The sequence below is a fragment of the Pipistrellus hanaki genome, assembly GCF_964339955.1.
Source record: "Pipistrellus hanaki genome assembly, chromosome: 1".
NCBI classification, from domain to species: domain Eukaryota; kingdom Metazoa; phylum Chordata; class Mammalia; order Chiroptera; family Vespertilionidae; genus Pipistrellus; species Pipistrellus hanaki.
In genome coordinates, this window is record NC_140503.1 from 16,192,402 (window position 1) to 16,215,940 (window position 23,539).

The following is a 23,539-nucleotide window of genomic DNA, read 5'->3' on the forward strand; positions in this document are numbered from 1 at the left end:
GGCCTCTGCTTTCTCTAATCAAATTCCTTTATGTCCTAGCAGATTCCATCCGTTCCTCTCTCTAGTAGGACGTCTGGTATTCTTCAAATCTGGTTTCAGCGACATAAAACTTGGAAATTTTCTTTTGCTTTACCCTTTGAGGATAAACTCCCTCACTCGTCCCGACTACATTCCGTGTCTCTCGAAATCCCTAAGGACAAGAAAATAAGGCACTGTGAATTGTGCCTTCTACAGAGCATCCTCTGTTCTGTGTAAAATGTTGACATAAAGGTGGGATATAGCGTAGGCAAAGTAGGTCAGCACTGGTAATTTATAGTCGCTTTCTGCCCGCTCTCTTGCAGCGGCAGGCCACGTGAGTTGGCGGATTGGGGCAAGTATTTCAGACATTAGTACATGCTGGCCATGTGCAGTCACAGAATTTCGGCAATACATTAAAAAAAAAAATACAGAGAATTACCCTTCTGTCATAAACCCGTACTGGGTGCTTGGTGTGCTTTCTTGGTATTTCCATCACCGAGAGGAATCACTTAAAAGCAGAGGCCAGACCTTGGGGAAACTAAAACCCAGAGAGTTTTTTAAGCTGTCCTGGTGGCGACAAACAACTCCAACATTTAATTCTGGAACGTGTGCACAGCGGGCCCACGTCGGCTTCCAACGCATTTAGGAACACTTAGGGACACGTACGCAATTTTGTAAGCGCAAGGCCCACGCCGTGCGAGACGCGCCAAAGCCGTAGCGCGGAGTGCGAGCCAGCCAGCTCCCAGCCTCGGAGATGACACCGCATTTAAAATCTGCCCTTAGTCCCAGCGCGCCCGGGCCCGGAAGCCGGGCCACGTGACCAGCCCTGCGCGGCCATTCCTAACCCAGGCAGCTCGTCACCGCCCGTTTCCACATCCACTCGTTCCTCCGCGGCAACGGGGAGGAGCAGACACGCCCCCACAGGAGGTGGTCCCAGCGGCACCACCGCACTCGAGTGTCACCCGTGTAGCGTTTCCCACGACCGGTTTGTTTGCGACCTCCTCACCGGCAGAAGAGCGGCCGGACACTTCCGCCTGGGCGCCAAACACACGCGATCACGTGACTTGCGAAGCGACGATCCCGCCGCTCCAATCCTCCAGCCCCGTGACTCCGCCCACCCGGCGCCCTCCACGCGCGTGACGACGCGGCTCTCGCGGTGTCTCGCGCTCGGCCCCGCCCCCCGCAGCCCCCGCCCTTTCCGCCCCTCCCTCCCCTCCGCCCTGTCTCTCGGCGGCAGCGGCGGCGGCGGCGGCTCGCGCAGCTCGTTGGCTCACTATATAAAGGGAAGACGCGGGCGGACCGGACGGCTGGAGCTGCAGCCGGTGGCGGCAGCGGCGGCGTGGGGAGCGGCGACCGGTGGTGGTTTCCCTCCTGGGCGCGCGGGGCGGGCAACGCCCCCCGGACCCCTTGAGGGTCTCGGCTTTTTTTTTTTTTTTTTTTTTTTAAAGGGCGATTCTCGAGGTTTTGAGCTTCGGGAGGTCTGCCCCCTCCCTCCTCCTCCTCTCCCCGCTCCCCTCTACTCCTTGAGGATCCGATTTTGTTTTACCATTTTCCCCCCAGTCCCCCCTCCTTCGTCTTGCGGTGGCTTGCTTGGGTCACCCTCCGGTGTTTTTTTTTTTTTTTTTTTTTTTTTTTTTTTAAGCTTGTTTTCTCGGGGGTGGCCCCCCCTTCTTGTGTTGTGTGTGGAAATGGCGAACTCGGCAAATACAAACACCGTGGTAAGGACGTGGTTCGGTGGCCGGCGGGGGTGTTTCGTTCAGGCGGCAGCAACGGCCGGACCGGGCGGGGGTGGGGACGGCGGCGACTGCCGGCCTCGGCTCTTCCCCGGCCGCCCGCGCGGCCGCCGCCGCCGCCGCTTCCCGCCTCCTTCTCCCGCCTCGGGCGGAGGGGCCGGGGCGCCGGGCGGGCGGCGGGCGCGGGGGGGCGCCGAGGGCGCGCGGCGGCGGCGGGAGGGCGGGGGCCGCCGGCGGGGCCTGGGGCCGGGGCCGCTGGGCAGGGGCGGACGCGCGGCCCCGGCCCCAGACCCCGGCAGGGCGGGAGGGCGGGCGGGGAGCCGCCGCTTCCCCCCCAAAGCCGGCCGGCCGCGCTGGCGCGAGAAGGGCTCCCCGAGTGGCCCCCGAGCCGCGGCCGCGCCTGGGGAATTGGGCGAGTTCCCGAGCCCACGGCGACCCACTCCGGAGCCGTCCCCGGCTCCCGGCTGGCTGCTCGGGGCGTTCCTTTGGGTGTTTCTGGCGGTCATGCTTAGAGAGCCTTCACTTGGGGCCATTTTATGTTTTTTGTTTTTGTTTTTTTAAAGGACGAAGGTTGAAAAGCACTTATCTCGGTTCCTTCCGAATCGGTAAAATGGCGAAGGGGAAGCAAAAAAAAAACAAAAAAAACCCACGGTATCTCCGACTAGCAAAAGCACCAAAAAAGCAAACAAAAACAAAACAAAACAAAGCAAAAAACAACCCAGCCTACAGTGGTCCAAGCGCCCCCCGCTTTCGCCTTGAAATTTGCCTACGTTCCCCCCCCCCCCCCCCGTGGGTCCCCCCTGTTTTGGTTACTTGGCGAGATCACGTAGGTTTGCAAAAAGCAGTCACATCCATAATAACCTTTTCAAGTCACCAACGCAATGTGATCACTAGTCCCAGCCCCGCTCTTTATTTTTTATTTTTGTTTTTTATTGTGACCATAAAAAAACACCTTTTCGCCCGGTCCCGAACGCCACAGACCAGCCCGCGGCCGCCCGACCCCGTTACCGTTGGCGACTCGGGTGGATCCATCATGGCTGCGGCCGCGGAGCCTGCCTTTCGGTCCCTGAGTCTTGTGGTCCTCCTCCCTTCGGCTGCCCTGTTTATATAGAGCCATTGCCGCTCTCTAATATAGACTCTGCCAGGATGGGAAGGTGCTTTTCAGGCCTACGTCACCGCCTCTCCATTTAAACACCAGATCCGGCTTTAAATAGTGAGCGCCGCCGAGAGCGGGGCTGGGAGGTGCGTGCTCCCTGGGCGGCGGGCGGGCGCGTGCAGAGCTCGGCTTTTATTCCCAGCTCCTTTCCTCCGAGGCTGGCATTTCGCACCCGACGGGCCAGGCTGCTTTCACGGCCCCGGGTTTTTTTTTTTTTTTTTTTTTTTTTTTGAAATGCAGCATCTGGGGTTTTGCCGTCTTTGTGAGGGGAAAATGGAATTGCTGCCCCTTCTTTATATTTTCATGAAGAGTTGATTTTTAGCTCAGTCGCTTTCTGAATTAGGATATGGACGTGCATGTTGTCGGGGAATGTTTAAAATTGCTTTCTTACGTTATCTGTTAGCTGCAGAGGACTTGCCTTTGTGATGGTTTGCTCCTCAAGTGTTCGGGGAAACAGATTAGAAATGTTAACTCGTAGTATTGCATTATGTTTTTCTGTAATAAATACAGAAGACATGAAGCTTTCAAAGAAATAGAATTAAGTGCCCAAAGCGTCAAAGAAATAGATTAAGTGCTTAAAGATAGGATTTTATGTCCACAGTGAATTTATGTCAGGGGAAATTGTGAGTAAAGAGAGTGATTCGGCTTTGTGCAAACTGGATTTGAAAAAATTAAAATTCTAAGGAGATGGTGTTTTATTGCATGGGATATTGATATGTGCAATACAGAAATTAATTTATTTTCTAATATTACACTAGTGGACTAAACACTTTTGAAACAAATCTTCTAATTAACCATTAGATAATGCACTGTGGCCCTTTAAGCTTGGAGTATCTGTGTATTGAAAAACAGGACAAACATCCTAAATTACTTTGGATTTCATAAAATATAGAAACTTTGGTTCAAGTAAAGTTTAGTATTTTGAGTAATAATTTGGAAATTACTTATTTCAAATAGTGCCTATGCACTCACATACTTTTATAAATGTAAGTATTTTAAGGGCAATTCTACTGAATTATTCTTTATGCATATGCTTCATGAAGACGACACATTCCCCATCAGCTATAGTGCTAATGAATCCATTATGTTAAATTGTGGGGAGCTACTTATGGGTAATCTCTGGAGTAACTACTTTGTAAATGTATTTTTGTAATTTAGTAGTTAAATTGTTATCCTTAAGGTGCTACTCATAGGCAGGTATGCTTTCCTTATATATAGAATCAAAGGTTAAATAAGGAGGCACTGTAGAGATACACAGTTTATGCATGAATAATTTAAAGTTCACAGAGGCAGATTTAGCAAAATAAAGAAGCAAGTTAGTGAGTGGAATAACAAAGACAAGAACCCAGATAAATGAATTATTTCTCTGGTTGTAATGAAAAGGAAAAAGTAGTTCTTACGGTTGAGACAAGTTATTATTTGTATTTTTGCTAGGCAGGGGCACATATTCTTAGAGGGTTCTCTGTTGTTCATAGTGATGCTAATAAAACATTTCAGTTTCAGGTTTGCTTACCAGAACAAATCATTTGTTTTATTGAATAGCCAGTAATTTTTCCCTTAAGAAAATAACAGAACACAAATAAAGAGGCATATTATCGCTGGTATACAAACAGTTTAATGGGATAATCTTAAAAGTACAGACTAGGTAAAAAAAACAACCAACAACCTAGAAGGTAGGTGATTTTAAAAATTTGAATAGTTGTTAGGTTCAGATTATATCCAGGCAATAACTATGGTACATAAGGTTCTCAAAAGTCTAAGATTTAGTGACAAGGTTATGAGATATAGGGATCAAACCAAGTAAGGAATAATAGGAACCAAACATTGCAACCCATAAAACATTGGATCACAATAGTTGTTTTGACTACAACATTGGAAATTGTATGACCTTGTATGTGTAAGGACCTTTTCTGTATATTAATTGCAGTAAATAATCTTAAACCTTTTTTTTAAAATATGCATTCATCAAATAATTCCGTTTAAGGTAAATGACGTTTCTAGGATAGCCATGTCTTTTAACGTATCTTCTGAAATAAGTTGGAGATAGTTGAAAAAATTACTATTGTGTTACCTTGAATTTTTGAGAATGTGTTACACATTTTAATACATGAAATTTTTATTTAAAAATGTTCTTATTTTTATTTAAAAATGTTTTTTTTTTTTTTTAAATTTAAAGCCTAAATTATACAGATCCGTGATCGAAGATGTTATTAATGATGTGAGAGACATCTTTTTGGATGATGGAGTCGATGAACAAGTACTGATGGAACTAAAAACTGTGAGTTTGTACTTCCCCCTTTTTAAAAAATATTCTCTTCAACCAAAGACTAATCCATAATTTTTCCATAGAATGGACAATTGACTTTGTTGTCAGATGAGAATAAATGAAGGGAGCTGGCTTTAAATCCTAACAGTACTACCATCATTCTTCCTGTCACCTTAGGCAAACTACTTATATTTTAGTGTCCTTATGTGTGAGATGGGACTTAGTAGTACTTACCATACAGTTTTGTTTTGAGGATTATATGTAATAACCATATATATAGTAGTTTAGCACAGTTCCTGGCAATAGCATTAGCTATTATTAATGGGCAGTTAATAATCAACATTTATGGTCTAATTATTTGGCATATCTATAAGTTTGTTTATGGCCTTAATGTACTATATTCTAAAATGTGTTTATGTTGTGGAGATTGAATAAGTGCTTGAAGAAGAATTTCATGTTCTTGAGTTTGATTCTTTATATTGGCCAACTATGAGGCTTATATATTTTACTTTGGGATCTGGTTTTCTGTCTTTTGGATTTCCTTGAATTTAAGCAGAAATATTTAGATATTTTTATATTGCATTTGTGTTTCCTTGAAGTTGTAATGACTCATGAAATTTTGTAACATTTTGCCTTATTGCTCAGGAGAGTGGTTCTCAAAGCATGGTGTCTGGACTCCTTTGGTTTTCCCACAGGCTCTTTCAGGAGTCCAAGTAATTGTTTGTCACATTGTGTCACATTGTGTGTAAAAGTTGTGTTCTGTGAAAAGTGATCAGTTCCACTCTCAAGTCAAATGTGCATGTTCTTTTCCTTGAGATAACAATTCTATATGCAGCAAAAGTTATTTATGCATATTCTCCATATGATGCACTAAAATTAAAAAAGTGTTTGGCCTTAACAGTTTGGCTCAGTGGATAGAGCGTTGGCCCGTGGACTGAAGAGTCCTGGGTTTGATTCCAGTTAAGGACAGGTATCTTGGTTGCTGGCTCCATCCTCAGTAGGAGACATGCAGGAGGCAGTGGATTGACAATTCTCATCATCAATGTTTCTATCTCTATTCCTCTCCCTCTTTCTAAAAAAATGAAAATATATTTTTTTAAAAAGTGTTGGCTTAAGGTCAAGATAAGATCAGTGTTGATATTAAGAAATGCAAGTATTTGATATTCTATAATGAAATGGGTTAATATTTCGAGAATCTGCTTAATTCATTGAACTCATATTTCCAAATGACCAATGCATGATGTCGCAGAACCGGTTCAAAGTGAAAGATAGTCCTAGCTGATTCGGCTCAGTGTATAGAGTGTTGGCCTGTGGACCAAAGGGACCTGTGTTTGATTCTGGTCAAGGGCACGTACCTTGGTTGCAGGCTCCTCCCTGGTCTGGGCCCTGGTCGGGGTTCCTGCAGGAGGCAACTAATTGGTGTGATTCTCTCACATCCATGTTTCTCTGTCTTTTCCTCTCTCTTCCATTCTCCCTAAAAAAGAGGAAAAAAAAATCAATGGGAAAATATCCTTGGATGAGGATTAACAAAACAACAACAACAACAAAAAAGTGAAAAATAAAGTAATGGATCTTAATTCAAGATTTTGTCAGGTTCATTGGTATATGGTTTCAGATTCTACGTTGCAGCTAATTTTAAAGAAATCATCACTTAAAATACCTTTTCCTTTCCCAATTACAAACCTTTGGGAAGGCAGATTTTCTTTATTTACTCAATCCAAAATGACAAAGTGAATGGAGAAACAGACATGAGACTCCAGCTATTTTTCTTTAAGCCATTTCTCACTAACTTTATTTGGCACAGAATTATTTTCACTAAAAATATGTAATTTATGTTAATGTGTAATGGTAACATTACTTTTAAATGAGTAAACAGCCCTGGCTGGCTTGGCTCAGTGGTTAGGGCTTGGCTTATTGGATGGAGCTTCAGCCTGCAGACTGAGGGGTCCCAGGTTCCATTCCAGCTAAGGGCACATGCCTGGGTTGTGGGCTTGATCCCCAGTAGGGGGTATGCAGGAGGCAGCAGATTGATGATTCTCTTCCATCATTGATGTTTCTATCTCTCCTCCCTTCCTCTCTGAAATCAATAAATATATTTTAAAAAGTAATAAATGAGTAAACATTAAAAATAATATTTTAAAATCCTCACCTGAGGATATGTTTATTGATTTATAGAGAGAGGCGGGAGAAGAGTGAAACGTCGATGTGAGAAAAATTGATCATTACCTCCCATAAAGGCCCTGACCTGGGATGGAGCCCGCAGCCTGTGTATGTGCTCTGACCGGAAATCAAACCTGCAATCATTTTGGTGTACAAGGGTTATATCCCAACCAATAGAGTTACCTAAGATTAATTTTTTTTTTATAATCTTGGTTATATTTCATAAAAGTTCTTTGAGTTCCTCAGTAATTTTTAAAAGTGGTATTGGATTCTGAGACCAAAACGTTTTAAAACTGCTGACTTAGAAATTGGGCATTGAGCTCATTTAGAGCTGTGTACAAATAAGTTAATGAATGCTAAGGAACATTAGTTGTAGTCTTATTTATCTATTCAATGGAAGTGTAGAGGCTATAATTTAGAAACTTATAAGTAAATCTCACCTTTATTATGGTGATGAAGTATATCTTACAGTGTTTATAGACAATTTATTCTGGGCATGTATAATTTTCAATAAGAACCTGCTCATGTAGGGAAGGAAAAATAAATAGGTTTGAGTGAGATGAGATATTTATCTTGAGCGAAATGTAATGGTTACAAAAACTGAAGAGTAGGAATCTAAAAATATAAGTGAAAGAATGCCAACTTTGAGATATGAGTTGGAAGAAGAGCAGTATAAACTGCTCAAACTGCTTCAAGTATCTTGTGTAAATAAGAAAATAAGTGTAAAAACAAAGGAAAGAAGAATAAGTTTAATTTGATACTTGGAATAAATATTTCACAATTTATATTACACTTATCATTTTTTCAGTTGTTATTTTTCTGTGACCTTCGGTAGAAGATATGACACTTTTAGGTGTAGAAAACCAATCCCAAAGACTTTACCCCAAGCCAACCTCTAGTGGTCAATCCCGATTGTTTGTTATCTCTTACTGCTTTTCACAAGGTCTGGAGAATTGAAGAAGGCATTCTTTTCAAAGAGAATGAACTGTCTTTGAGACCAAATAACTCCACCTGCATTTTTATCACAATTGGCTTTTTAAAATATATATGCATGTTTGTGTGAATGTATACAAGTGCACATATACACACATATATATGTATATATAATATATTGTATAGAATATATAAATAATACATTTATATATATTTTATAGGTTATGCACTGATTTTTTGTTTAATGTTTAGTGATTGTTGTTTTTTTAATTGATTTCAGAGAGGAAAGTAAAGGGAGAGAGATACAGAAACATCAATGATGAGAGAAACATTGATTGGCTGCCTCCTGCATGCCCCCCAGTAGGGCTTAAATCCACAACAGGGGCATGTACCCTGATCAGGAACCAAATTGTGACCTGGTTTATAGGTCAGCACTTAACCACTGAGTCATACTGGTTGGGCTAATGGTTAGCTTTTAGTATCACAAATTGTGATTTCTTCAACTTCGAATCCCCAGCTTCTACCACAATACCTGGCATAGGTGATTGGCATTCAGTAAATATTAATTTAACTGGTTAATAACAAATGTGACTCCAGTATCTAACTGAATAAAGTAGTTTAATTTTTTTTTTTTTTTTTTTTTAATGGAGCACACTTTTCTATTCTGGGTTGTGCTAGTGAGTGAGTTAAAAATAAAAGTTAGATTAAAATGAGTTTGTTATTTTAATTCTCTGCACTAATTTCTTCATCTCATTAGAATTTCTAGAATGTGTCCTAGTTTTAACAGCCGCACTATCTAATAGAACTTTCTGTGGTGATATAAATCTTATATATTTGTGTTCTGCATTATGGCAGCTATTAGCCACATGTGACTATCTAAGTACCTGAAATGTGGATAGTAGAATTGAAATGAATTTTTATTTAATTATAATTAACTAGAGGCCCAGTGCACCAAATTCGTGCTCTTTTTTAAAAAAAAATATTTTATTGATTTTTTACAGAGAGGAAAGGAGAGAGAGAGAGAGCTAGAAATGTCGATGAGAGAGAAACATTGACCAGCTGCCTCTTGCACACCCCCCTACAGGAGATGTGCCCGCAACCAATGTACATGCCCTTGACTGGCATCGAACCTGGGACCTTTCAGTCCGCAGACCGATGCTCTACCACTGAGCCAAACCGGTTTCGGCCAAATTCGTGCTCTTGGGGGTGGGCTCCCTCAGCCTGGCCTGTGCCCTCTTGCAATCCAGGAGCCCTTATGGTTCTAGGGGGCCTCATTTACAGAATATCCTATATAATAAAAGGCTAATGTGCAAATCACTGAATGGTGGAAGCCAGAAGTCGGCTCATGGCTGGCAAGCACAGTGGCAGTGCTGGGAGCCTCTCGCGCCTGCGTGGCAATTCTAAGGATGTCTGACTGACAGCTTAGTGGGCAACTCTCCCCCTGTGGGAGCACACTGACCACCAGGAAGCAGCTCCTGCATTGAATATCTGCTCCCTGGTGGTCAGTGCACATCATAGTGATCAGTGATGCCACCATTCAGTGATTTGCATATTAGCCTTTTATTATATAGGATATGCTATAGATGAGGCCCCTTAGAGCCATAGGAAATGCAAAAAATTCACTATTTACACATTCTTGATTTGCCCTCACTTAAAATCATATTGCCCTCCTGTGGGGCATGTGCTGCACCTTGGGAACCACTGGGTTTGAGACTTTTCCTCTCTGAGCTGCATTACTGAATACATAGGCATATACCATGGGAACTGTGATCTCTTCTCCACCTACCTCACTGGGTTGTCATGAGGAGGTTCTGAGGTAATAAACCTAGAAATGTTACACCAAGTAAGTGATGCCTAACCGGGAAGGGATTATTAAGCCCATGGGTACCCTCGCAGGTAGCAGGTGCTGATTAGGGGAGGAGGGCATGATTGCTTCCTGAGACTGTAGCTATTGAAGCTTTGCAGAGGGTTCTGCAGGCTTCGGAGGAGCAGGCTCTGGCCAGCAGCCCTGTAGGGGTGGTCATCCCTGGAGGCGCTGGCTGCGGGGCACTAGCGGGGCAGTGAGGCCAAAAGGGGAGTAACTGTCAAACCTTCCTGCTTAGCGCCATTCTTTAAATTGTACATGGCTGTTTGGCAGCTATAAGTCCTCCAAGTGCCTCGGGTGGGCGCGTGATTTTGATGTGTGTTGAGGGGGGGGGGGGGGATGAAGTGGAGTGGGGAGCTGGCGGAGGAAGAGATCAGGAGTCAGGTGTGGGCTGTGGCTACCCCCGAGGCTGGGTTTTCTCCCCTTCCAGTTAGTCTGCCCGTCTCCCCGGGGGGTGCAGGGGCTAGGGTAGGGTGTTTGTGCAGGGGGATTGGAAGAGTTCCCTGTGGCCGCTTCCTCTTCATTGCAGTTCCTGGCTCCTGTCAGACACTCTCCTCAGACCCCTGGGAACTTGGCTCTGGCCGCCCCTCCCCTCAGTGGCTCCCTGCTACCCCTGCCCCACTTTGCTCTTCCGGCCACCTGCCAGTCAGGAGGCTGCTGGGGCACCCTGCTGTGTGCAGCATGGGGCAGGGGGTTGGGGTGTAGGGAGCAGCTTCAGTAAAGTTTAGTAAACCCTGGGTCTGTGTCTGGATTCGGCTGCTGCGGGGTCACAGGGGAGTCTGGCTGGGTGGGACAAAAATCGCATGAGATCCAGAGTCCTGCCCGGAGGCCTCACAGCCCTTCCCGCCCAGCTGAACGGTCATTATGTGATGGTGTCCCAGCATCTTCCTCCATTAGTATAGATTTCCATTTAAATTGCCGTGTGTGGTTAGTGGCTACTGTTCTGAATCCTGCAGTTTTAAACATTTTTTGCTAATAAAAACTAAAATTAATTTTGTATTTTATGGTTTATAAGGGACTTTGTCATTAGCCCTAGCCCTTTCCTCCTTTTTGGCTATTTCACAAACTTGCATAGCTTCCATATGGCTTTGAAAGATTCAGCGATTAATTTGATTATGAATTAAAATGAATGAGTGTGCATGTAATTTGAAATTTAGGTAATGCAGGAAGGGAGGTGTTTAAAAAATTTCAACTTTATTCTTGAGGTTATCTCTTAAAACACTGACCCTACTTTAGTGTGTTATCTATGGGAGATAGGAAAGACATAAAACATAGTCTTAATTTTTAGTAAATGTATATTTGAGTGTAAACTGTGTTTTGGATTGGTGAGTGACTATGGGTGGGTATGATAGTCTAGAAATCCTCTTTTTAAAGTGAATGATAAAGTCATCTTGATTTCTAGACTGAGAACTACCCATATCCAAACAGCAAGCAATATAGGAGACAGAAAATATATCCTTTCTTCTCAGTAAAACAGAAAACTTTCCTGAATTTGGAGACAGATCTGAAACTCAGTTTATCTTCTGCTCGATCAGATGATAAAAATTCCTTCTCTTTTACCACAGTATAGTATTTCATTGTGTTGATGTACCACAGTTTTTTAATCCACTCATCTACAGATGGGAGGATAAGGACACATGTAATACCTTAATAAAGAAAAGAAAAAAAGAATTAATTGTTCTGCCCCAAATGTCAGTAGCATCTTATAGAGAAACACTATTCTAGAAGATAATAGTTTGTTTTCTCTTCTCTATTTTGAATTAATATTAGACATCTGGTAAATTATTGGTCATTTTGTTATCTCCTGAATAACACATAGTTTCTGGCCCTAAAGGAGTTTTTTAGTAGGGGTTGTAGACATCTCTAATTTTTAAATTAGTATGTGTAACAAGTTCTTAAGTGATGTGTGAAAAGTATAGCAATATTTTTATTTTATTTGAAAATTTTTTATTGGTTTGAGAGAGAAGATAAAGAGGGTGGGAGAGAGACGGGAACATTAATGTGACAGTGAAACTCATGGGCTGCCTCCTACATGCCCCTCGATTGGGAATCCAACAGGCAACCGTTGGTACACAGCATGATGCCCAGCCAACAGGGCCACACCAGCAAGGGCTTTTGGTTGATTCTTATATTCCCGACCAGGGATCAACCTACGACCTTGGAGTGTTGGGACAGTGCTCTAACCAATTGAACTATTTAGCCAGGGCTTGAAAAGTATATTTTTGAAACATCTCTTAAGGCATAGAGGCAGTGAGAGGTTTCTTGGAGGCCATATAGCTTTGATATTTGCATTGTTTTGGGAATTATGAGGGAATACTGCCCATCATGAGGCTCAGACAGGAGATATGTATACTATATTCAGGGAACTGCAAGTAGTTTGGCACCATTAGGAAATAGAGTATAAGTCATAGTAGCAGATGGAGAGGTGGTATATACCATATGAAGCTTAGTCTTTAGAGTGAGAAGGATTATCTGTTAATATGCAGATTTTTGGACTACTGTTCCAGAGGGTCTGACTTGACAAGGATACAGTCTGATATTTTCTTTTTATTTGATTGCATTTGCAAAAAAAAAAAAAAAAAAAAAAAAAAAAAATTCCAAATTGACTTTTAATAATCCATTAAGGGTTGTGATCTGCAGTTTGGAAAACATTGATTTAGACTTTAAAGCAGTGGTTCTCACTTTATTTTATTTTTATTTTTAAATTATATTTTATTGATTTTCTACAGAGAGGAAAAGAGAGAGAATCATCGATCAGCTGCCTTTTGCACAACCCCTACTGGGGATGTACCCGCAACCCAGGTACATGCCCTTGACCGGAATCGAACCCGGGACCTTTCAGTCTGCAGGTCGACGCTCTATACACTGAGCCAAAATGGTCTTGGCTGGTTCTCACTTTAACACACATCAGAATAACCTGGATAGGTTATTAAAAGAGATTTGTGGCTCCACCCCCAGATTTACTGATTCAGTAGGTCAGGGGTGGCGCCTGAGAATTAGTATGTCTAACAAGTTCTTAAGGGCTGTTGGCCCCAGGATTGCATTTTGAGGACCACTGATTTACAGAAGACCGGCTGGAAGGAGAAATTTCCACTAGAATGTACTTTGAAGTCAAGGATTTTTGTTAGACTTGTTCACTGTCTGTTCTCAATGCCACTAACAGTGTCTAGCATAATTATATTTAGGATGTAGGACTTGATGTGGAAGCTCAGTGAGCTCAGTAATTACTTTGCAGTAGTACTGGTGGGGAGTAAAAGACTTGAACCAGGGCCATAGCAAGGGTAGATTGGAACAATGCTTTGGAAAGGAAATTTGATAATGGTGGGGATTTGGAGTGGATTCTGACTCATAGGCCATTGACTTGGAAGGTTAGGTGAGTGGTGGTACCCAGCAATTAGCAACACATAATATGTATTCACTTAGAATTTGCCATTACCATGGATGCTTCATGAGATGGCGTCATATTGCAGTGGGTAGACCAATTGGAGGTAATAAATTTGAAGCATTAAATTTAAAAGTTATGGTTTAAATTTAATGCTTTGTACAGTTTTTTCACCTTGACTTTTAGCTCACAGAAACTGTTTTTGTTTGTTTTTTTCCTTAACCAAGGACATGCTTAGGGAGAGGAAGACAGAGAGAGAGAGAAACATTGATCGATTGTATTCTTTATGCGCCCCAACCAAGGATCAAACCTGCAACCCAGGCTTTTACCCTCACCGAGAATTGAACCAGCAACCTTGTGGTGCATCAGTTGACCAGCTTAGCCACTCTGGCTGGACAGAAACTACTTTTCATGGAATGCATTAAATGCCTATTTTGCTACTGTGTGCCATGTTAGGTGGCCACTTTACAGAGATGAATCAGGCACAACATGGGCTCCCAAAAAGTAGTCCTTTGTAATTTGGGAAGAACCTTAGCTGTTTTTAGTCTGGGATTTACAGAGACTTAGATTTATTAGCTGGAAGTGAGTTTAGAAGTATAATATAATTCAACCTGTTCTCTTTTAGATAAGGAAAATGCTCAAGAAAGAAAAATTATTTGTCAAAGTCAATTAGTGGCCAAACCCAAACTATCTGGTGTAATGCTCTAATATTACCATAATTGTAATTTTAATAATTAACATTTACTGAGCACTGACTATGCTAGACTGTGAGAAATGTTTTACATAGATATCTTATTTAGGCCTCACAACAACCCATAAGATATAGTCTCTTTAACAACAGTCTTCAGGCAAGGCTGAATACTGTTAGGGGGATTGTTGCCCTGGGAAATTGACCTTTAGTTTACTTTTTTATTAAGTCATTAGAGATGTGCTGGAATTGCTAGTAGCATGTAGATACAAATCTAGAACAGGTGGAGGTGTCAGGAGATTATAAAAATCCTTGTAAGTATGGCAAAGGGAGCTTCTTGAAAAATCTGATAGAAGCCTCTCAGATGATTTAGGCCAGGGGTCCTCAAACTTTTTAAAGTGGGGGCCAGATCACGGTCCCTCAGAGAGCTGGAGGGCCGGACTATATGAACTACTAATTCCTACTGTAACACCTCGGCTGCGCTCACTGCCCAAAAAACCTGGCGGGCCGGATCAGACTCCTCTGCGGGCCGCATGTGGCCCGCGGGCCGTAGTTTGAAGACCCCTGATTTAGGCAATATCCCAAGATTAGAGTCTGGGGGAGAAAACAAAGTGTGTGTGTGTGTGTGTGTGTGTGTGTGTGTGTACACACACAAAATGACTGAATTAAATTTCATTATATGTTTAAGGGACAGTGTGACTTTTTTATTCATTAATTTTTAAAATAGATTTGAGAGAGAGAGAGAGAGAGAGAGAGAGAGAGAGAGAGAGAGAGAGAGAGAGAAAACCAACCCACATTGATTTGTTGTTCCACTTTTTTATGCATTCATTGGTTGATTTTTATATGAGCCCTGACCAAAGTTCTAACCCACAACCTTGACATATCAGGATGATACTCTAACCAACCCAGCTACCTGGCCAGGACTAGTTTAACTTTCTTTGCCAATTTTTTATAACGGTTGAGGCTCTCTAGATTGAACACTACCTGATAGAGAAGAAATATGTTCGGGAGAAGGATGGAATTGTTGTAAATATTTACTTTTTCTTCTCTATTTGCTCACTTCTAATTTTTTTACTTGGTTTCAGAAATTCTCTTAGGGAGCGATGAGAAAATAGAAGTGGCTAAGCAGAAAAAGATTGTCAATTCTTGACATAATGGAAGAGGAGAGGGGAAGTTGAAGAAGTGTGGCGGGTTGAGAATACCGCTGAAAGCATTAGGCATTTATTTTTTCTCTCTCATAATGTAGAATTAGTGAGACGGGAAGTTGGGCTTCTCTAACTTGAGGATTGCCTCAGTAATGTTTCTCATTGTTCAGATCAGATAGGATGGATTTATGTTTTGCATGCTATTTAAGAGTTAGAAAACGTATTTAGGAAAGATTTCCATGGAAATAGGTAACAGTATATTTAGTATAGAAAAGGATTTTCTTTGATTACTAAAAATTTGCTTATATGAAAATATGCCTAATAACTAATGAATTACCATAGAAAGTTTGTTGAAATATTGTATAAAAAGAAACAATTCTTTAATACTATAAAATAGCAAAAACGAGGTTAGATACTTAAAAAATTAGTTTTTATTGATGCATACACTTGGGTAAGAGAGATTGGTTGATTTTTGTAGTTGTATCAGTTTTGAAAATGGAAGGATTTTATAAACAACTAATAAACAAACAAAATGTCTGGAGTTATCTTCCCTGACTTTTACTTAGAAATTTTTAATGTTCTTTGTCTTAGCTATGGGAGAATAAACTAATGCAGTCTAGAGCAGTAGATGGATTTCATTCAGAAGAGCAGCAGCTTTTATTGCAAGTTCAACAGCAGCATCAAACCCAGCAACAGCAGCATCACCATCATCACCACCACCAGCAAGCTCAACCACAGCCTGCAGTACCTCAGCAAGCGCAGACTCAACAGGTCCTCATTCCTGCATCACAGCAAGGTGAGGAGGCTAGATATGTTTTCCTACTTACAACTTGGAGATGAAATTTGTCATTTTCAAAGAGAAATAAATACTCTGTGTTTCTCATTTCTATTGGTTGAGGAGGGTATATGTATTTGTATTAACATAAATTTATATAAAATGTGGATCCTATTTGTATAATAATGACAAGTAATTCATGAGTTGAAAGCCTAACATCTACACTAATAAAAGAGAAAGATGCAAATTGACCACACCACTGCAAAGCCCACCAGCCAATTAGTAAAGGGTATGCAAATTAACCAAATAAAGATGGCAGGTTAATTTGCATGTGCAGGTGTAGAGTCTTTGCTCCAGCCTGAGTGAAGACTGACCACTGAAGACTGAAGAGGCTTGGCTTCTGCTGGCAGCCAGGGGAAGGGAGGCCCATTCTTGCTCGATTCTTTGTGCAATGGGCCTTTGGTGTTCAGATAAGTCTGTTGATACTTTCTTCTGAAAAGGCTACATAATGGTGAATTTCCTAAAATAAGATCTATAAAGGTTTATTTACTGTTTCATTGTTTTATGTAGTTAAAATCTTGGTCTGCTTTCTTTATGAAACTGACTTTTTCCTTCAAAGACATTTGAGTTTAAATTTTGTAAATAAAGGTAAATATTAGAAGGACTTAATTAAACAGTGGAGGATTTTTAAAACTATACTTTGGCAATATTAAATTTCAATTTCTTAGTAATTTATGTAAGTCTAAATAGAATTAGATTTCTTTTCAGTGAAGAGTGTATATATAGCATTTTAATGTAAAAAAAAAAATAAGCATTTACAGATTGTGTCCATACTGCTTTGTACTATGAGGTATGAAGTATAAAGCAGTATGGAGACAATCTGTAAATACTTTTTTTTTTTTTTTTTTAACATTTTTAAAATGTTATATATCCACTCTTCACTGAAAAGAAATTAATTCTATATTGTAGATTTTGTTTCATTGAAGCCTTTTGTTTCATTGAAGTAAGTCATTTTATAGATTTTGTTTCATTGAAGCCTTATAAAGGCTTTGTGAAATACCTCTTACAACATTTCAAAGCTGAGGAATATCTGACTCTTGAAAAAAGCTAAGAAGCTCTATTGCTCCATATAATAAGTGCTAGAGGCCCAGTGCACGAAATTTGTGTATGGGGGTGGAGGGGTTCCTCAGCCCAGTCTGCACCCTCTCCAATATGAGACATCCCTCTCACAATCCAGTACTACTGGCTTCCAACGGCTTGCCTGCCTGATTGCCCCTCACCGCTTCTGCCTGCCAGCCTGATCACCCCCTAACCACTCCCCTGTCAACCTGATCAATGCCTATGCCTAACTGCTCCCCAGCTGGCCCGATTGCCCCTAACTGCTCTCCCCTGCCAGCCCAATTGCCTCTAACTGCCCTCCCCTGCTGGCCTGGTGCCCCCCAACTGCCCTCCCCTGCTGGCCTGGTGCCCCCCAACTGCCCTCCCCTGCTGGCTTGGTCCCCCCAACTGCCTTCTCCTGCAGGCCTGAGTTCCCCCCAAGTGTCCTCTCCTGCAGGCCTGGTCACCCTCAACTGCCCTCCTTTGTTGGCCCAGTCACCCCTAACTGCCTTCCCCTGCAGGCATAATCGCCCCCAACTGCCCTCCCTTTCAGGCCTGGTCCCTCCCAATTGCTCTCCCTTGCTGGTTTGGTTGTCCACAACTGCCCTCTCCTGCTGGCCGTCTTGTGGCAACCATCTTTGACCACACGGGGGTGGCCATCTTGTATGTTGGAGTGATGTTCAATTTGCATATTACCTCTTTATTATATAGGCTTTTTATCATGGCAAATTGTAGAGTAGTCCTCCCTTATAAGCCGTGTTGCTTTTTGTAGTTTCAGTTACCTGTGGTCAACTGTGGTTTGAAAACATTAAATGGAAAATTCCAGAAATAAATAATTCACAAGTTTTAAATTGTGTGCCACTCTGAGTAGCATGATGAAATCTTGAGCTGTTATGCTTCGTACTGTCTGGGATGTGAATCATTCCTTTGTCCAGTGATCCATGCTGTATAGGCTGCATACGTAGTGGCTCTCTCAGTTATCAGATCAGATCCCTCTCAGATGAGGGCGGACTGCTGTATTCAGTTATAAAACCACCTGGGCATTTGAGTTTTGTTATTGGAGAGGAGAATGAAGGTAAATGAAAATATTATTTTAAGGTAACTGTTTAGTTAGCTATTTTCTTGGTTTGAGAATATATAGATGGTGATGCACAGCAGAAATGTCTGTCTGGGTTATTTTACGGATTATATTAAATACCCGTATTTTCCGGCGTATAAGACGACTTTTGAAACGAAAAAGAGTCAACCGAAAATTGAGGGCAAAAGATGAAAATTGCACAAAAATTACCTGCAGATCTTGACGGCAAAGTAAGTCTTTTCTTTGAAGTGCGGTGTAGTCTTATACAGCGAATATAGGCCTAAACCTATGTTTTAACTGTAAAATTAGGGGGTCGTCTTATACGCCGGAAAATACAGTAAGACTTCTAATGTTTGCTTTTATTCTATAACGTGTTTCAAATAATTTTATCCTTTCAATCTGTTTTGATGACTGTTCCTCCTATTGCCTTCAGCCCTGGCACTAGGATTTTAGGTCATCATAAATTAAAATTTGATTTTCTTCACTCAGAGAATATTAGGATGATGGGATTATCTGTTATTCTCTGAAATTTGCAGAATCAAACACTTAATTCCTTTTACACTTAAATAAGGTTGCCATTTATGACATTCTGAGATATCAGATGGTTGAGTGCAATTGAATGAAGAAAACATGAAAAGCATTAAAAAGTTTTCAGCATTGTTTAGCATTCTTATGATTATGAAATAGCCTCATAGTTCCTTGTTCACATGTATGCTTGTGTTTTTAATAGCTGCAGCGCCACAAGTTATTGTTCCTGATTCTAAGCTGATACAGCATATGAATGCATCAAACATGGTAAGATTCAGAACATAGCACTATGTTTGGCTCAACTTATTCTAACTAAAATTGTGATTATGCCTAGGTTGATTGTGTATTAGCAAAGTTTATTCAAGGCTTGAGCAAAATGACTGTTTTATTTGGTTTTCTAAATATTGGATTTAGAAGTAAACCTAAAGTTTAGCTTGATACTTGGACCTTGAGGATCATAAAGTCACAAGAAGGGAATATCAAAAGAGTGATGCTTTGTGGGAGCTATTTCAGTCCCTGCTATTTTTGGAAAAGAGGTTTAGGGGACCTTCCAAGCATGCCAATTATAGTTCATTTGCAAAAATTCCATTGTTAAGATCCATTAACTGCAAGATGTCAGGAATGTTACGAATTAAAAACTTAAAAATGTTTAGGTACTTCAAAATTCTGTTTTTAAGATCAAGCATTTAAAAAATGTTAAGATTTAATGGTAGCATAGCCTAATAAGTTTTATTATAATATATAAACTGCTACTTTAAAATGCATTTTAACCAGTTGCAGTTATTATACATTAGACTTCAGATACTTCTAATGGATATCCACAGAACTTTGAAGGTAGTCAAGTATTCAAATTTTACTTAGGGCAGATAGTATTTTCTATCAAAAGTAGTATAGTATAGTAGTAAAATTGAAAGACCTCCCCCCCTTCAGATCCTTGAGAAGTATTTATATCCTTAAAGATTAAAAAAGTAAAACAGTAGTTGTTCTAGCACTTTCTCATAAATAGCTTTTTTGTTTTATTTAAAATATATAGATTGTCAGTGGTATCTCAGCTCTGACATTTTATTCTTCAACTTAGCCAAATCTTTTATTTAAAGATAAGAATCATTTTAAAAAAAAAATCTTTTAGCTTAGTGCTAGCAATGATATATTTTTTCAGATCCAGTTTTTTGTTTTATTTTTTTTAAGAAAAAGCAATATTTGAAAAAATCATTTAGATTTGGTAAATAATGAATAGTGACCCTCGAAGCTCAGTTGTGATTTATAGGCTAGATAGGAAGCAGGGTTTACCTACTAGACAAATGACTTCTTTATGTATACCAGCCTTAGAAATTCATAACTTGGCAGAATTGCAAATTGTGCATGGAAATAGAAATTGTAATTTTAAAGTTCTTGAAAAATCAGAATTCCTATTGTATTTTCAGTTTAAGTTGTTGGCATCAGTTCTTCCGTATGAAAATCACAAAATCCCATGCCTAGTATTTCTCACGGTAATTTTTATTATTCGAAAAATATTTATTTTGAATTCAAGTCCCCAAGTTAACCTTCACCTTTAAAAATAAAAGTCTCACTGTAGGATTCATATTGCAGGTGGTACTATTGGGACTGTTTTCCTAGAGAATAATTTATGTCATTTTATTTTTATTTTTATTTTTTTAATATATTTTATTGATTTTTTACACAGAGGAAGGGATAGGGATAGAGAGTTAGAAACATCGATGAGAGAGAAACATTGATCAACCGCCTCCTGCACACCCCCTATTGGGGATGTGCCCACAACCAAGGTACATGCCCTTGACCGGAATCAAACCTGGGACCCTTGAGTCTACAGACCAACGCTCTATCCACTAAGCCAAATTGGTTAGGGCAATTTATGTCATTTTAAAACAAGTTTGGTAAAATCACTTGTAGTAGTAAGCTCATCTAATTTTGAAGGTTTTGTTTTGTTACTTCTCACCTGAGGATATTTTTCCATCAATTTTTAGAGAGAGTAGAAGAGAAAGGAAAAGACAGAGAGAAACATTGATGTGAGAGAAGCACATCGATTGCTTGCCTCCAGCATGAGCCCTGACCAGGGCCCAGGACTGGGAGGAGCCTGCAACCAATGTATGTGCCTTGACCAGATTCAAATCCGGGATCCTTTAGTCTGCAGGCCAACGCCAGCTAGGGCTAATTTTGAAGATTTTTAAATTTTGTGGTAGAGAATGTGTTTAAAGAGACCTGGGCAAAGTCAATGTCATCTCTTACTGATTTGTTACACCTCCTTGATTCTGAAGAGCATGCCTATTTTTATATCAGAGTTCGATAAAATGTATTAGCATTTATATTGTGTAATTCAGCATTTGATGTTTTCAGTGTTTGCTCCATATATTTGGCATGTTCTGAAGCATAATCAATATAAACTTTTTACAGATAAAAGTTTTTGAGTTTTTATTTTCATTATTATTTCTGATCTAGAGATATCCACTAAAACAGTCCTGATTTTTTTTTTTAAAGTATATTTTTTATTATTGATTTTAGGGAGGAAGGGAAAGAAAGAGAAACAGCAACGATGAGAGAGAATCATTGGTTGGCTGCCTCCTGCACGCCCCACATTGGGGATCTAGCCCACAACCTGGGCATGTTCCCTGACTGGGAATCAAATCATGACCACTGAGCCATGTTTTGATTTTTTTAAATGGCTGTATGCTTTGGAAATAAACATAAATAAAAATGATGTAATTTTGTAAATATATGGGATAGTGGTATTAGAGCACTATTTCAGGGAACTTAGAAAACAGTACTTTATATCAAACCACTTTTGCAAGTTATTTTTAATGAAATGATTGCTGTAATGCATTATTTATGGTAGCGCTACTTCATAAAATACAAAAAGAAATTTTCAGTAGACATTGATAAAAGATGGTTTTTATATGGTACACCACTCAACAGATATTTATTAATACCAACTTGAATGTACAGAGGTGTGTGCAAGTGGCAATACAGTCATGTGCTGCATAGAAACTATTGTCAGTTTGCCTGTGAAAGGAGATTTATCTTATATGAATTATAGGCGATTATATTTCTTAATAATAAGTGGTTATTAATAGATTCCTAAAGTGTAAATTACTTTTCATTTGCCTATACAGGCTAGATTTATTTGAAATTGGGTAATTGAATATCCTGAATTTGATAAATAGAGCTCGAAGGGCTACAGCTGGATTCTAGGAACTAGTGGGAATTTCAGACCTAAGATGTCAAAATTACTATGCTTATCAAGTGGTAACAAAAAGCATATTTTATACACAGATAATTTAATAAAAAATAAAATTAAAAAAAGCATATTTTCTTGGAGAGCTATACCTAGAGCCTAGACTAGATAGTAGTAGTATCATTAACTTACTTGAGATTAATTTTCCAAGTTTTGTTGACTTCTACATTAGCATCTCCTAGCCACAGTTCTATTTCTTGAAGCTTATTCAAATAGAGGTGTTTCTAAAAAAAATGTGTAGATTAGATTGAGTTATACGAAGGCTTTGTATCTTAAAAAATTTGAAGGGGGCGGGGAAAATCTACCTATATATATCATAGTGAGGTACATGGAAATGCTTTGAGCACAGAACTGAAAAGTAGACTGTGTGATTCTTTTGGAGGAAGGGGAGAAGTCTCTAGGAGCAGTAACTCAAGAATTTCTCCTGAATTTAAAGAAGTTCAGAGTATACTTCCATATATAATTTTTAATCCTCATCTAAGGAAATGTTTTTATTGAGTTATTATTTTTTTTAAGAGAGGAAGGGAGAAAGAGAAACATTGATGTGTGAGAGACATAAATTGAGAGAGAGAGAGAGAAACATTGATGTGAGAGACATATAGGTTGGTTGCCTCCCACACATGCCCCAACCAAGTCGGGCATCAAACCTGCACTTGACCAGAAAAATCAGACCTTTAACTCCTTGATGTGCAGGCTGATGCTGTAACCACTGTGCATAGCAGCCAAGGCTCAAGTACCGTATGTTAATTTGCAATAAGGTTTTGGGAATATGGAACCAGAGTAGGAAAGAAAATACTAGAATGGATATTTGATATGTTATACAGCATTATTAGTATGGGTGGGATTTATTAAGAACACATTGTCTAGGGAAAAACAAATTAATAATATTAATCTACTCAATTTAAGCTTCAACTAATTAAGTAAGGCATTTAGGCTAGGTGGTCATTGTACCATTGTTAGAATTTTTCATTTTAGTAAATATTAAACAGTAAACTTCAAATACTGTTAAAATATGCCAGAAATAAGCTGAGTTCCTGGTTTTGATTTTTTCTTTTTCTTTATTTTTTCAGAGTGCTGCTGCTACAGCTGCCACCTTAGCACTCCCTGCAGGTGTGACTCCTGTTCAACAGATATTAACAAATTCAGGTAATTAGAAATAGTGGAACCATTATATATGTATAACAGAAAATCTTAATTTCTTTTACCATTTGGCTTAGATTTTTAACCCTTTGCACTCTGAACCATTCTGGACATTGGCTACCAGCTACTCGACGCTACTTTGCGGTGGAGTGCGTTGAAATAACTCAATTCCTCGTAATCACTAATAAACTGCAATGTCCCCTGAGAGGGGACATCCGAGTGATATGCTAGAATTCCGATGTCCCCTGAGAGGGGACAGCAGAGTGCAAAGGGTTAAAATAAGATGATCCAAGTGCTATAGCATATATACTGTAATTATTGTTGA

General features: G+C 40.2%; 1 protein-coding gene across 1 annotated transcript in view; it reads left to right on the top strand.

Moving 5' to 3' along the window:
* The first annotated feature begins 1,268 nt into the window (after positions 1 to 1,268).
* GTF2A1 (general transcription factor IIA subunit 1) overlaps positions 1,269 to 23,539 on the top strand; it is a 37,874-nt gene continuing 15,603 nt past the window's right edge. Inside the window, exons 1-5 of the mRNA XM_084891686.1 lie at positions 1,269 to 1,736; positions 5,084 to 5,185; positions 15,937 to 16,141; positions 19,027 to 19,091; positions 23,145 to 23,220. Of these exons, the coding sequence (XP_084747812.1) occupies positions 1,707 to 1,736; positions 5,084 to 5,185; positions 15,937 to 16,141; positions 19,027 to 19,091; positions 23,145 to 23,220 (478 nt within the window). The 5' untranslated portion in view covers positions 1,269 to 1,706. The remainder of the gene's footprint in view (positions 1,737 to 5,083; positions 5,186 to 15,936; positions 16,142 to 19,026; positions 19,092 to 23,144; positions 23,221 to 23,539) is intronic.